This window comes from Chenopodium album, chromosome 22 (genome assembly GCF_948465745.1).
Source record: "Chenopodium album chromosome 22, dcCheAlbu1.1, whole genome shotgun sequence".
Taxonomy (NCBI): domain Eukaryota; kingdom Viridiplantae; phylum Streptophyta; class Magnoliopsida; order Caryophyllales; family Amaranthaceae; genus Chenopodium; species Chenopodium album.
The window spans coordinates 40,869,059-40,885,053 of record NC_137855.1 but is presented as its reverse complement, the minus strand read 5'-3'; the positions used below and the strand labels follow the sequence as shown (position 1 = coordinate 40,885,053).

The window sequence follows — 15,995 nt, the reverse complement described above, 5'->3', positions numbered from 1 at the left end:
TATGACACCCGAGATGTATCCCTAAAGGTCTCAAGACTTTTCGCCACCGGACCCCGTAACATCGAAATTTCCTTAAAATGCGTGGATTATAGCCTTCAATTTTTATTATTTTTTATCCTTTTTTCGCCCGGAAATAAAAATTGCCGAGATGTTTATCATGGTTCCTTATATCCTTCGGGAGTCCAATTGTGGATGGAACCGCCAAATATGCCCGTTAACGGTCATTATACACGTTCATAACTTGTAGTGATTTCGTAAACTCAATCCTACCACAGATGTTTAAGACAACATATAATGATCATATATAGTTTTAAACGACATTATATGACCCCCTAAATATATCTCTAAGGTTCTCAAGGCCTTTTGCCACCAAGCCCCGAAACATCAAATTTCATCAATAAGCGTGGATTATAGCCTTCAATTTTGTAATTTCTTGACATTTTTCGTACGGAATTAAAAATTGCCGAGATGTTTATCAAGGTTCTTAATACCCTCCGCGAGTCCAATTGGGTCAGTGGAATCATCCAATATATCCTTAAACGGTCATTTTACCCGTTCACTGCTTGTAGTGATTTCGTAAACTCAAGTTTACCACGGACGTTCATGAAAACATATTATGAGCATATATGGTTTCAAACAGCATTATATCACCCCGAGATGTATCCCTAAGGGTCTCAAGGCTTTTCGCCACCAGGCTTCGAAACATCAAAATTTCATCAAAAAGCGTGGATTATAGCCTTCAATTTTGTAATTTTTTGACCTTTTTTCGCCCGGATATAAAATTGTCGAGATGTTTTCTAATAACCTCTGGGAGCCCAATAGTGTCGATGGAACCGCCCAATATGCCCTTAAATGGTCATTATACCCGTTCGCAACTTGTAGTGATTTCGTAAACTCATGCCTACCACGGACGTTTATGACAACATATAGTGATCATATATGGTTTCAAACGACATTATATGACCCCGAGATGTATCCCTTAAAATCTCAAGGCTTTTCGTCACCGGGCCCCGAAACCTCAAAATTTCCTCAAAAAGCGTGGATAATAGCCTTCAATTTTGTAATTTTTTACCTTTTTCGTCCAGAGATAAAATTTGCCGAGATGTTTATCATGGTTCTTAATACCCTCCAGGATTCCAATTGGGTCGATGGAACCACCACAATACGCCCTTACACGGTCATTATACACGTTTGCAACTTGTAGTGATTTCGTAAACTCAATCCTACCACGGACGTTTATGACAATTGATAATGATCATATGTGGTATCAAACGGCATTATATGACCCCGAGATGTATCCCTAAATGTCTCAAGGCTTTTCACCACCAGACCCCGTAACATCAAATTTTCCTCAAAAAACGTGGATGATAGCCTTCAATTTTGTAATTATTTGACCTTTTTTCGCCCGGAAATAAAAATTGTCGTGATGTTAACCATGGTCCCTAATACCCTCCAGGAGTTTAATTGTGTTGATGGAACCGCCTAATATGACATTAAACGGTCATTATACACGTTCACAACTTTTAGTGATTTTGTAAACTCAATCCTACCATGGACGTTTAAGACAACATATAATGATCATGTATGGTTTCAAAAGGCATTTTATGACTCCGAGATGTATCTCTAATGCTCTCAAGGATTTTTGCCACCAGGCCCCGAAACATCAGAATTTCTTCAAAAAGCGTGGATTATAGCCTTCAATTTTGTAATCTGTTGACCTTTTTGCGCCCGAAAATAAAAATTGCCGAGATATTTACCATGGTCCTTAATACCCTCCGGGAGTCCAATTGTGTCGATGAAACCGCCCAATATGCCCTGAAACGGTCATTATACCCGTTCACAATTTGTAGTGATTTCGTAAACTCAAGTCTACCACGGACGTTCATGACAACATATAATGATCATATATGGTTTCTAACGGCATTGTATGACCCCGAGATGTTTCCTTTAGAATCTCAAGGCTTTTCGTCACCGGGTGCCGAAACCTCAAAATTTCTTCAAAAATCGTGGATTATAGCCTTCAATTTGTAATTTTTTAAACTTTTTTTCGCTCGGAAATAAAAATTGCCAAGGTTTTACGATGGTCCCTAATACCCTCCAGGAGTCCAATTATTACGTCTGTGGAACTGCCTAATATGCCCTTAAACGGTCATTTTACCTGTTCACAATTTGTAGTGATTTCGTAATCTCAAGCCTACCACGGACGTCTATAACAACATGTAATAATCATATATTCTTTCAAACGGCATTATATGGCCCAAGATGTATCTCTAAGGGTCTCAAAGCTTTTCGCCACTAGGCCCCGAAACATCAAAATTTTCTCAAAAAGCGTGGATTATAGCCTTCAATTTTGTAATTTTTTGACTTTATTTCGCCCGAAAATAAAAATTGCTAAGATGTTTACTATGGTCCCTAATACCCTCCGGGTGTCCAATTGGGTCGGTGGAACCATCCAATATGCCCTTCAAGGGTTATTATACCCATTCACTACTTGTAGTGATTTCGTAAACTCAATCCTACTGATAGGCGTGTCGCGTACCTAACAAAAATAACCTAACAAGACCACTACTATGTAGACGGGCAAGTAAGGGTCGGATCCCAAGAGACTATGGTTCAACTAATTAAATAGACTCAAATAAATACTAAGCGAGTAACCAATCAATATCGATAGATCAAAACTAGAACAATATTAACTAATAAGCAATAAATGATAATAATATGAAATTAATCAAGAACTAAAAACATCTAAGATTAAGTATCCCCACTAATATGAATCAATGCAATAGAACAATCCCTTTCCCTCAATTAAATCAATAAATATTCTACAGGACAGATGCTCCCTAAAACAATACTAAGAATTTCTTTCGATCAACTAATAGCTTCCCTAACATGCAATCATACCTATTTTCATGGAATCATACATATTGAAGACATTGAGAACGGCATCCTATAAGTCCTAGCAAGAACAATTAGCTATTTTCATGCATAAAAGCTCCAACTTTTAATTAGGGTTCTAATATCAATTAAGAATCAACTTTCGTTGTAAACCTAATCAAATTCAATAATACTATTTCTAGTTAATCATTGATAATAAAACCAACCCTAACAAAGAGGAATTATAAATTAATTAAATTGGGAATTGGGAAATTAAATAACACACTAATCCATATTAGGGTTCAACCTAACCCTAGATTATGAAACTACTCACACATGATAATAGAAATAACAAGACAAATAATTAAAGAAAACATAATAACAATAATAAAATAAGAGAATTGAGAAAAGAAATCAATACTTGGAATTAATTATGAAATCTTGAATCTTGAAAGTAGAACCCTAGAAAATAATCCTCAAGAACGTAATATTAAAAAGCTCTAAAATAATGTATGTAAAAGTGTTAGATAAAAGACTATCTAAAACCTATTTATATGCTAGGAAAATAGTAGCAGTCTTTACATAAGATTAGGACTCCTAACATCCCAAAAATTGGGCTAAACTCGTTGGTAAATAAGTGGCCGCAACTGAGTGCGGTACAAGGTTGCGAGCCGCTGTAAGGCTGCGGAGTAGGCTGCCAGCCTTGTGTTTCTTGCTCCCTTGAAGTGCGCCGCAGGCAAGCTGCGGTAAATCGTGATGAGCCGCAATCAAGCTGCGGATTAGGCTGCCGTGAAGCTTCGTGGATGCTAGAAATGCTCCATATGAAGATTATCTCGCGTCCAAGTTGAATTCCACACAAATCGAGCCCTATTCCTATAAAAACAAAAACAAACAAACCGAGAAGAGCAATATAGAAATAGGAAGAATAATAACTCTAAAAGATTAGGAAAATGAAGAAAACACAATAAAATATGACCAAATATCACATATAAATCATGTATAATATCGTGTTATCACCTACCATGGACGTTTATGACAACATATAATCATCATATATGGTTTCAAACGACATTATATGACCCTGAAATGTATCCCTTAAGATCTCAAGTCTTTTCGTCACCGAGCCCCGGAACCTCAAAATTTCCTCAAAAAGCGAGGATTATAGCCTTCAATTTTGTTATTTTTTGACCTTTTTTCGCCTAGAAATAAATTTTGTCGAGATGTCTACCATGGTCCTTAATACCCTCCAGGAGTCTAATTGGGTCAGTGGAACCATCTAATATTCCCTTCAACGGTCATTTTACCCGTTCACTACTTGTAGTGATTTCGTAAACTCAAGTTACCACGGACGTTTATGACAACATATAATAATCATATATGTTTCAAACGGCATATATGATCCAGAGATGTATCCTTTAGGGTCTCAAGGTTTTTAGTCACCGGGCCCCAAAACCTCAGAATTTCCTCAAAAACGTGAATTATAGCTTTCAATTATGAATTTTTTTGACCTTTTTTCTGCCGGAGATAAAAATTGCCAAAATTTTTAATAATGGTTCTTAGTACCCTCAAAAACTTGAATTATAGCCTCAAAATTTCCTTAATACACTTTTTGTCTCCGGGCCATGAAACCTCAAATTTTTATCGAAAAGTGTGGATTATAGTTAGAGCTGTCAAAAATTGAGCCGACCCGAGAACCTGGCCTTTACCGACAAAGATCTGAACCCAACCTGTACTCGAATTATAGGGTGAAACTAGTGACCTGTAACCCGAACTTAATTTGACCTGATATTAACCGAAAACTGATTTGATCCAATACTTTATGACCTGAACCCGAACTTGCACCCGACCTTATAGTAACCGTCAACCGATTTAATCCGACTCGAAAACAAGCCGAATCGAACTAGTACCCGACCCAATTAAAACATGAACCTGAGCATGAAAGGTTTTAAAAAAAATTTATATACCTTCTATTCGGCTTATATAGTGGTATAATTCTGTAAACCATCAATCCGATTTAATAAAATCTTTGATCAACTTATATACCTTTTGTTCTCTATTACTCGTATATAGGTTCAATTTAATCTTATGATGCTTGATCAAATTATGGAAGGCATAATTATATAGTTCAACTTGACCACATTGATATTTATTAGCATTGAACTTGAACCCAAAACCTGACTCAACACTAACCCGAATTCGAATGTACCATCTTGTTAACCTATCCAAACCAGACTCAACCACAACTTGAAAATGAACCCGATCTGATTTTAACTCGAATTGAACCCGACCTATATCCGAAAAGGTGAACGCCCGTTATAACTTGAACTGAAATTGACCCGACCTAAACCTGATCTGAAGCTATTTGACCCGATCCAAACCCGACTTGAATACCCGAATTGACAGCTCTACTTATCTAGTATACGGTCATCAAATGAGGTGAACTTTTTCCTTTTCCTTTATGATTTGGAATATAAGATTGGTAATTAGAATTGAACCATCGTCATAATTAAAAGGTGTGTGGAAACTGTAGTATTAATATAAGCCACTTGATCCCGATTCTCATCAATCGGGACAATCGCCCTGTGTGGCTCTCTAAACAACAAAAAAAAAATATAAGCCACTTGATAGATCGAAACCGAATTATAAATTCCTATGTTACAAGAAATTGCACTTCGAGGTTCTTGGTTTTTCCCGTGAATCTCACAACACGCTGGGACTCCGGGAGGTCATTAGGGTGGTTTGATAACAAAATTAATAAAATGATTACAAAGTCAGTAGACAAAGATTAAAAAATTGATATTGTTAGACTTTGTGACATTGTGTGCATAATCAAATACGGGAGAATGGTACAATTCAACAATTGTAATGAAAGCTCAAAGAAAATTAAGAATAAAAACACGTTTGACCCTAGAGCATAGCATTAACCATAAAATTTACAAACAAACAACAAACTAAACCATAAAAAAAAAATTCATAAAAATTACTTTGTAACATGATACTTTACTTACAAAACTACACAAATTCACATTATATCAAGCGAAATTTTGATATAATAATGTCACTTAAAGTATATTAAGGTACTATAGAGCTAATATACATCACACCTTTCATAAGGCAACCAACTAAATTAAGACACTACGCCTTTCAAAAGGCAACCAACCAAAAATTACAGAGCAGATGTATTCAGATGAAACATTGGAAGATGTTACTAATAGCAGAACATAATTCTTATGAAACAACCGGAATCCAAATTTTATACGATGCTCAGACAGCTACATGCAGCAAGATTGTTCGACATAGGAGGAATCGGGAGAGGGGTAAGGGAATTACACCCACTATAGCATGAAATAGAAAGAAATTTGAGCATTTCACTTTCACATAAAATACATTGAACTTCTGCCACTCTAATTATGCAACTCTTCAATGTCAATGTCAAACAAACATATGGTCAATATATAAACCACATGAAAAAAAGAAAAAAAAAAAACCTAAAGTTCATAATCTGTTGACATCATACCTGTAGTGTTTTCTGCCAACTCTACATCTTCTCTCAATTTTAACGTCAAACAGCAATGGGCTAAATAATTTAAAAGAAATCAAATTCCAAATAATTATCGGACCCTTTCTGGTCCGGCGTACCGACAGCCATAGCAGCTTTCTCGCTTGATGATGCAGGAGGAACGCGAATTCGCTCAAACTCCACTGGTCTTGGTATTTCTGGAGGGCTGGCACACCGGATCAAAGCCCAATTTACACCTTCAAAGAAGGGATGTTGCTTAATCTCTGTTGCTCCTCGTTTGTAGGCCAACCTATGCTGTGGTTCCTTCACTAACAAGCCTCTGATTAGATCCCTTGCCTGAAAACTGACAGCGGGTGACTCTGGGAACCGCAAAGGCTGCCCAACGACGTTGAAGAGGGTTGCTCGATTACCTGATCCCTTAAATGGTGTCTTTCCAAACAAGAGTTCATACAGAAATATCCCGAAAGTCCACCAATCAACCGCGCTACCATGTCCCTCGCCTTTGATGATTTCAGGAGCCAGGTACTCATGGGTACCGACAAACGACATTGATCGAGCACTTGTGGGTTCTGCAATGAGCTCAGGTAGTGGGCTAACTTGGTTGCCTACTTCGTTTTTTGTTTTGGATTTCTTCTCTTTTTTGGATTTGCTTGAAAAGAGTCGGGGAGTAAAACAAGTTGTGGGGGCAACGCAAGATGGCTGAATACAAGAGGGTTCAATGCAGGCAGGCTGTACACAATAACCAGAGCTCTTCTTTAAGCCTTCGTTCTCAACAGATGCTGACTTGACAAGTGTGGGGCTGACAGCACACCGAAGTGAAAGATCAAAGTCAGAGAGCATAATATGACCATCTTCTCTCACCAGGACGTTTTCCGGTTTGAGGTCACGGTAAATAATCCCAAGCATATGAAGGTATTCCATAGCTAAGAGGACTTCTGCTACATAAAACCTGCAAGTTAACATGATAATGTAGAAAATAAGCATATAGGTTAAATCAATGGTCTGGGGTTCAATTAGAAATCTTGAATATTTTCACTTTCAAACACATACTCAATTCTCAGCAGATACTCATGATGCCATAAATTAGGGCTGAATTACAAGGTAGGATTATAGTTAAAACATACTTCACCCATTTTCATTATAAACATGGTGATTAGAAACAGTTAAAGATGTAACAAAAAATGACAAGGATTCCAGCATAGACCAGCATAGCTAATGCCTTCGGACAGCGAACTACAAGAGAAAATGTTTCATAAACCATCAATATTCTGACTAAGCATGTTTGAGAGCTGCAAATGCAATTGACATTGTATTCGAAACACAGGCTAAATGGAGTGTCATAGATCACCTACCTTCAAGTAGGAAAGCATGTGCTATATAGCATCTACAAAATATGGGGATAACCAAACTTTTTTGTTCACTAGGAAACATTTTATTTTACTGCTTTGGTACTTCAATATTCAGGAAATTCATAATGTTATTATACCATTAAATTTTTTTCATGTCCAACAATCTTGTGAAGTTAATATATTCAAACAAAAAATATATATCATCAATTTTTATCATCAAATCATTACATCAGAAATCTGACATAGATGTATGATTAGCCTAATTGAGCAAACTAAACCACATTAATTCTGTAATGACCCTAAGCGCTTCTCCAGCTCAAGCTGGTTAAAGCATCTGCAACCTTAGTGATGTTTGTATGAGTGACTAATAAGCATATTGCCTCTGTTCCCACCTAAGATCAGGAATCTAGTTCATTCCCAAGAAAAAAAAAAAAAAAAAAAAAAAAAAAAAAAAAAAAAAAAAAAAAAAAAGAGAAAAATATGACTCCTCTAAAAGGAATAAGGTACCTAGTTCACGTTTTATTTGTGAGTACTTAATATAGCACAGCACTAGACCAAATTCAGGCAAAGCTCGTTTGTGATGAAAGTCGCTGATACTTATTCTACTCGGATCAAGCAAATCAAACCAAGAATAAATATATTAGACTAAGGGACCCAACTTACATAAGGTGCCCACACACCTAACAGGATCTGAGCTAGGCAGCTAGCTCTGCTCAAGCTTGGAGAAGATAAGCTTGAAGTGCAAAGCTTATGGGCCAAAGATAGGTCATAAAAACCATCAAATCCACAAACCAGTAGTACCCTGGCTATACAAGAAGTTCATCAAGAGCAAAATATTCAACACCTATACCCATCTCTATTGATTTTTGGAGAGCTAGATCACTAGCATACCTCAATTAACAAAAAGATCGGACCAATGTTTCTGAAAAATAAAAGTTTTTCTTGTTCTTTCAAAGCCTAGAATTGTCAGTTTCACTTGCATAAATGCCATTCAGCAGACATATATTTGTTCTTGCATCATGAGATGCACCTTTTTCTTCATTGCAAATGTGGAATCTATATCCCATAGAACCAGCACAATATACTACAGCAAGTCCAAGCATCATTCCAGAGTAAGAACTAAGAAAAGACAAGTTCTTAAGACCCTCCATCAATGTTTTCACCTCTTCCCCACCATTAGTGTGTCATTAACCTTTTCCCAAAGTTGACCATAGGGGTTGTTTGGTTCAACAAAATTGAATGGAGTGGATTGAGAACCCAAACTATGGTGGCCCAGATTGAGAACCCCATACTATGTTAAATTGGTTTGGTTTAGCTTGGAATGAATTTGATTATAGTTAGGGTTTATCTAGGGTGGAATGGATTAAGAATCTTAGGGGGTGAAGTGGGTATGAGATTGTATGAGGTTGGAATAGAGTTAGATACTAATTGTATGAGGTTCCATAGCATAAAATGTCCAACCAAAAATTGGAATGGAGATAATACCATTCTACCCCATTCGGAAGCCCCAACCAAACACCCCCTTAGTAGCTTAAGAATCATTATATTATCCTAGAGGTACATATATGTTACCTGGATTTCTCTATCTTGATATCTAAAAGCATACATTACACCATTAACTGCTTGACTAGCACCAATACAGAATAGATTGGGTGTTTTAGATGTAATGAACCAATGTAGTGTGATCTACCTAGACTTTATGTAAGGAAGCAAACTATAATAGTTTTGCATTGAAGCATAAACCCATGAACATCCTTGCACTCTAGTGTCATAAGATGCAGCACTATCTGAAGATTGTATCTTCTTCAAAAGTGGATACTAAAAGACTCTAAAATCATGTACTTCCTCTGTTTTTTTTTTTTTTTGGTTGCATCACTTTGCAAATTCCGGACTCCTAGGCAATTTTTGGAGATGAGAGAGATTGATAAGAGAGAGATAGAGTTTATATACTAAAAAGTAAAGTGATTCAACTAATTTGAAACTTCTGTTTTAGGAAAGTGATGCCACTAAAAAGAAACGGAGGAATTACAAGAACACGTTTTTATTTTTAAAATAAATAATTAGCAAAGGTAAATACTCTAATTTTGACAGCATTTGTTCATTAAGTACGAGGACATGGTAATGAGAAAGATAATAACCACAAATTTGTGTACATTTGGAAAAAGATTAGCGTGGATTAGCCACTTCTGGGTGGTTTAGTTTATTCATCAGTGTGATTTTGAAATACTCAAATACACCTTCACCTTCCATTACAGTGAAAAGGTATATGAATGCCCTTGTCAAAAATTCTAATATACTTGTGCTTCATAAGAATCACCACAGATAGTCAGCATCAGGAGTCACCAAGCATAAAATACAGCAGCTGATCAAGTCCATGACTGAGCTTATAAAGCTTGACAACATAACTTAACCCATACCAGTATTCCATGCTATAAAATTTGGGTATAACTTCTATAAATAAATTTAATGTCACTCTAGATAACCTCAAAAAAATTATCTCACTCTAGATGAACAAAACATAACTTAATTGCTGCAACAACTCTAGATTCAATCAGACACATAAATTGCACACATCTAGGTTTCTGACTTAAAAAAGATTGTGTTTGATTAGGCCCTTAGGCATGTAAAAAAGTAGTACATGCAGGGCACATTATAAATTTAGAACAGTGTCATTGGTAAAAAAAAAAAGAAAGAAAAAAAAAAAAAAAGACCAGTTACACTACAGCTGACACCCAAAATCTTCCCAGTTAAAGAGAAGATGAAAATGAAAGTTGAAAAGGATCAACATTCAGCATACATGTTTAAAATAAAGCTTCAAGAAATTTTCAGAAAGACAATCCATCATGCAAAATATGACAATCAGATAGGCAAAAGGACTAAAAATCTTACTTTACAGCTTGCTCAGTAAAATACTTCCCAGGCTGTCTCTGCCGGAGGGTATGCAAGTCGCCTCCTGGGCAGAACTCCATGACTAAGCATGAAAATTTCTCTGTCTCAAAGTGAGTATAAAGAGTTGGCAGGAAGGGGTGGTCCAGGGACTGCAAGATTTCTCTCTCTGTTTGCGCCCTGAGCAACTTCTTACGACTTGCAAGAGATGCCTTGTCCATAACCTTCATTGCAAAGTAACATTTCGTACCAGTTAGCTCCGACAGATACACACTCCCTATATCACCGCATCCCAACCTCTTCAGAAGCCTGAAGTGGTTTAATCCCAAGGCTCCATCTCGTGCACGGACAGCCTGTATAGCTTCCCACCTCAAGTCTTGTGATTTGTGCGGTTTGTTGACACTACTCAAACTGCTACAAGTACTTTCATCACTCACGTCACTGCTTGTGCTAGCTCTGTACATACTACTCTTTCCACTCTCAACAAATTCAGCCCGACCACTAGTCTTTGCGCTACCACTTGTCTTCGCAAGACTTCCAGTGCCATCACTAACTTTGGCAGAAGATGATCCAACTCCTTGTTCTGATGTTTTCTTCTCATCCTCAGAACCAAATTCTACCGATCCTCTAGTCCCGTTACTTTGAACAGAAGCCCCAGGCGGAACTAGCTTGTCATCAGCCAAAGACAAACTAGAACCAAACTTATCAGCTAAACCATTGCTAGATTCCTTTTGATTAGCATGTAAATACTTCTTCTCAGCTACAACATCACTCACAACTTGCTTTGATGAAAAATTTTGCATAGATGGAGGTAACCTATTTGGGGTAACTGTTTCTGTTCTACTATGCTTATTTGTTGGTGTAGGTGAAGGCCTACGACTATTCCCTTCAAGAGACTGAGAACCAGAGGCTTTCCTCAGCCTATCCGGAGAAGTTCTCGCACTCGGTTTTGAAGACATTTAGATAAATATACAGACAAGATAAAAAGCCACAATTCTGCATACCCATCACTAAGCCAATCATCTCAATCCATCAAGCCCAACAACTGCAGTTCCATAGCCTCCCACTTCTAGCTTCATAAATATCAAGACTTATGTCTGAAACAAGTCAACCAAAGTGTTTCAGTACAACCACATAGGCTATCTACAAAATACCTTCAGTATATGGATCAACAAGCTACTAATTTCACAATTATCCCCTCTAAAAACCCTTAAATTAACATGTATTGAATAATGAACATATACTAGTAATCTGCCAATATACTATAAAATTGAAGATCATCCTTCAAATTCTTGTTTTCCCACAGTTCCTTACAACCTAAAAGCACCCTTCATTCCTTCAATGCATACTAGAGAAAGATCAAAAAATCTCAACACCCAAATAACAAAAATCAAAATGAAACCGAACCCGAACCCAAAAAATAATACAATAATTGCAAACACAGTTACCTCAACAACCAAAAAATGAGTTCATTCCCCCCAAAAGAAAGGTACATTAGCAATTGTCCAAGAGCAAGACAAATTGATCAGTCAGTATAAATGCCGGGCCAAGTAATGGCTCAAAGTGATCATAAAAGGACAATTAACAAGCAGATAAGAGCAAATAGATTGAGAAATCAAAAAGGAAAAAAAATTATAAAAGTAAAGAGAGTAATCAAAATCATAAGCAAACAAAAGGGTCAATCAAAAAGCATGTATAGATCCCATCAATCACAATAGACCCACTAAAATTGATCAAAACCTTTATTGTAAAATTGGATCCAAGACCTGATAACACCCCAAAAAAATAAAAAATAAAAAACCCCAAAACCCAATGACAATTACAAGAAAAGAAACCCCCCAAAAAAACCCAGATACTTAAAACTTACCAGTGTTGCAAAGATCAAAACTTTAGGGTTTTCGGTGCAGAAAAAGGTGATTGATAAAATTGTAGAGAAAGATAAAAAAGAGAATGTGAAGAAGAGGAAAGGGTGTTGTTGATTGTTGTTGGGAGAGAGTTTGGTGTTTGTGGGCAACCATCAACTCTAACTCAAAGAGATGAGAGGGTCAAAGGTAAAGTGAATGAAGAAAAAAAAAATAATAATAATAAATAAAGGGTTTTTTGTTTCAATAATTTTCAATGTATTTTGTCCCAGACTTAAGGGTCTGAATCAACATGTGGGCCTCTAAGACCTCCAACCTGTCTCTCATGCTTTTTAGGCAGTGTTTGGTTTCCATCATTTTTACTACCAAAATTGGTATTTAAGCTCGGGCGATACTCTGAGTTAATATAAATACGGATTACGTATAAGTAGTTATTTTGTACAAGAATTCGTATGTATTAGTATGTTGTATATTCTGATGTTTGAAGTTATGATTGAATATGTTTAACAAACCATACTTTTCCTTGGATATGACACACCACATTGGATAAGTACCTAGTGAAGGTTGCCCTAGTTGAATAGTTGATCAACTTACGTAGTATTATGTAAATCAAATGGAAGTTTTGTAAATAATAACCATAGAAGATAGTGTCAACTTTATTTTATTACATTATTCATAAACCAATGAGTCGGGTCAAAAACTAACATTTGCACAACTTTAAATAATGACTTCGATCCATAAACACTGTTTCTTGATGTCGTAAGGTTGTAGAATTTGAAAACAATAAAATCAAAATGAGAACAAATACTCATGGATGCACGGTACACCCGGGTATATATAATAATCTCTCGTAAGGTACAACTGAGTGTATATCAACTTCTCGTAAGGTACACTCGAGTGTATATCAACCTTTCGTAAGGTACACCCGGGTACCAAATACTTATAGGTGTATGGTACACCCGGGTGTATTTAACAACCTCTCGTAAGGTTGTGTTAGCGACAGTTTACATCCTAAATATTGATCTTTTTTATTCTGTAAGCTTCCTATGAAGCTATTCTGTAGGCCTTTCATTTTTGTTGCGAACTTTTAAATTCTAACATCAAAATTAGAAGATAGAAAACATAAACAAATCTTAATTCAAAATCAATATTTCGAATTAATGGAATGTGCAATATACTATGAATTGTAAGATTTGCAACTGAGATCCCATAAGAAAAATTCAAAATAACAATAACTACAGTACAGCATATCTTTCATAAAAAGCTTAAATCATCCCAGAAATCATAGTCTCATCGATGCTCCAATACAGTTGGGAGTGAGGGATAGCTCAAGTGGTTAGAGCTTCCCTCCCGATTCCAATCGATCTTGGGATCGATTCTCACCCCCGCCCTTGTGGCTCTCTAAACACCAAATAATATATAATTAACTTGTTCGTGGAAGTGTCTAAATTTAGTTTCATCGTAACTAAAATTAATTGTCAAATATTGTTTTTTTTTTTTATTAGTCAAATATCTAGATCTATATCTATATCTATCTATACTTAGTATTTAAAAACTCAAACCAAAAAGACATATGTCTTCATTCTATTACACTTCTCCGTCTTCTTTTCCAAGCCAATGTGCCACATGTCATCTTATATGTTTTTTTTTTTTTTACAATATCTTTCTTCACTCTTTCATTAAACCCTTCATCTTCATCTCCCATCTTCAATTCAACCTTTTCCTTTTCGTATTTAATTTTAGTTCCCCTCACCTTCTTTTTTACAAAGCTTCATTTTGAATCAAAGTCTAAAAAGATAAATTTCTTTAATCATGGTTTTTGTTACACATTACACCTATACTAATTTATTGATATTTCCTCACTCATCTCTCAATACAATTATCCATGAACAACCCGTGCATTGCACGGGACAGAAGGCTAGTTGTTGAATAAAACGTAAGACCTCACAAGACAAAATCAACATGAACGCTTCTCATTTACTCCATCCCAAATCAACATGGTTTTCATAAAAATATAGTTCTAAGTCCTTGTAACATCAATTTTACTTATATCTTGTCAATTGTCATAGATAGATTGGCAAAATAAAAGCAGCTCCATTGATTTCATTTATTGCAAAAGTATTCCTTTCTTGTCGATCTTTTCGTCATGCAATAGAAAAATATAAATCATTTTTGATAGATTAATTATATTATAGAGTTTAGCTAGCTATATAGGTGGACCAATAACACTTTGCAATGAACTGCCAACTTAATTACGTATTGAGATCACTATCAGATTAGTTGTTAATACGTTCTAATTAGATCAAGTGGATGATGAATGTTGCAATGTATGATTTTCATTTCAAAAGGACAGCTTGTATCATGCACTAATATATTTAATTTTAATTTTGTTAAAATTATACATCAAAACAAATGCTATAGAATCCTTCATAATTTCTCCCTTCATCCAATTCTATTAGGCTCTATTTTCATGAACTAAACTAAACTGTTTATGTGAGAAAGAGATTAGAAACTGAACTGAACTGTAATTAAGCTAAATAGAACAGACCCTTAGTTGTTGTAGAAATGTTTGCAACTTTAGATAGAGTTTTAGGCAGCAAATTGTTGTTTATGTTTATCAAAAGTTTAGGTGATAAGTTGTCAACATCATATTTGTATTGTCGTCCAAAATTGTTCATCTACACAAGAATTGTTTTAATATACAATCTACATCCCAAAGCATGAATATTGTATACATGAGCATCGAATATGGTGCTCTAGGAAACACATTTATCATCTGTCCCTTTTCGAGGCCCTATTACATATGTATGACTTCATGGCTTACACCATAATATTTCTTCCGTTCTTGAATAATTAAAATACTACGAGTAGTACTTAAATTTATCACACATGTCAATACACTAGTTTGATCTTAGATACTCCCTCCGTCCCTAAATTACATTCCTCTTTCTCTCAATCATGTGAAGAATTAATGCTAGAAAGAGGAATGTAATTTAGGGACGGAGGGAGTATATAATAAAATATCGGTGAAGAATATAAAAAGAGTTGATAATATACTAATATGCATATAAAACTTTAATATTAATACCTATTATTTAACAATATATACATTACTAATAAAAAGATGGTCAAATTAAAGCTAAGTTAGTATTTAAATAGTTTTAAAAAAAAAGGGTGAAACATCTATTAGTTATTTAAAAACGGAGCAAATACTACGTATTATTATGAAGTATAATAAATACTCTGTAGATAATATGTTTTGGATCTTGCTAACGAATGCCTCCCATGATGTTAGATAAGCATTTTAAATATTTCATAAAGTGGTATTAGTTAGGAAATACATGTCAAAATCACGAGTTGATTAATATACAGATCGAGTAATTAATTTTCATTTTAACTTACTCCGTAATATTTCTACTTTTAATTATCTTATCTGACGTTCCCGAGATGTTTATTAGCTTGTGCTATGAGTACAATTTTATGGTATGTATAATTTGCTTCAAT

The 15,995-nt window shown here is 35.5% G+C and overlaps 1 protein-coding gene across 1 annotated transcript; it reads right to left on the bottom strand.

Moving 5' to 3' along the window:
* Positions 1–6,079: 6,079 nt before the first annotated feature.
* On the bottom strand, positions 6,080–12,703 carry LOC145603510 (serine/threonine-protein kinase D6PKL1-like). Its single transcript, XM_081659426.1, has 3 exons — positions 12,497–12,703; positions 10,633–11,726; positions 6,080–7,343 (listed from the first exon to the last, which is right to left on the bottom strand). Exons 2-3 carry the CDS (start codon positions 11,586–11,588, stop codon positions 6,461–6,463), a joined length of 1,839 nt encoding a protein of 612 aa, XP_081515552.1. The 5' UTR covers positions 11,589–11,726; positions 12,497–12,703; the 3' UTR covers positions 6,080–6,460.
* Between the last annotated feature and the right edge of the window lie 3,292 nt (positions 12,704–15,995).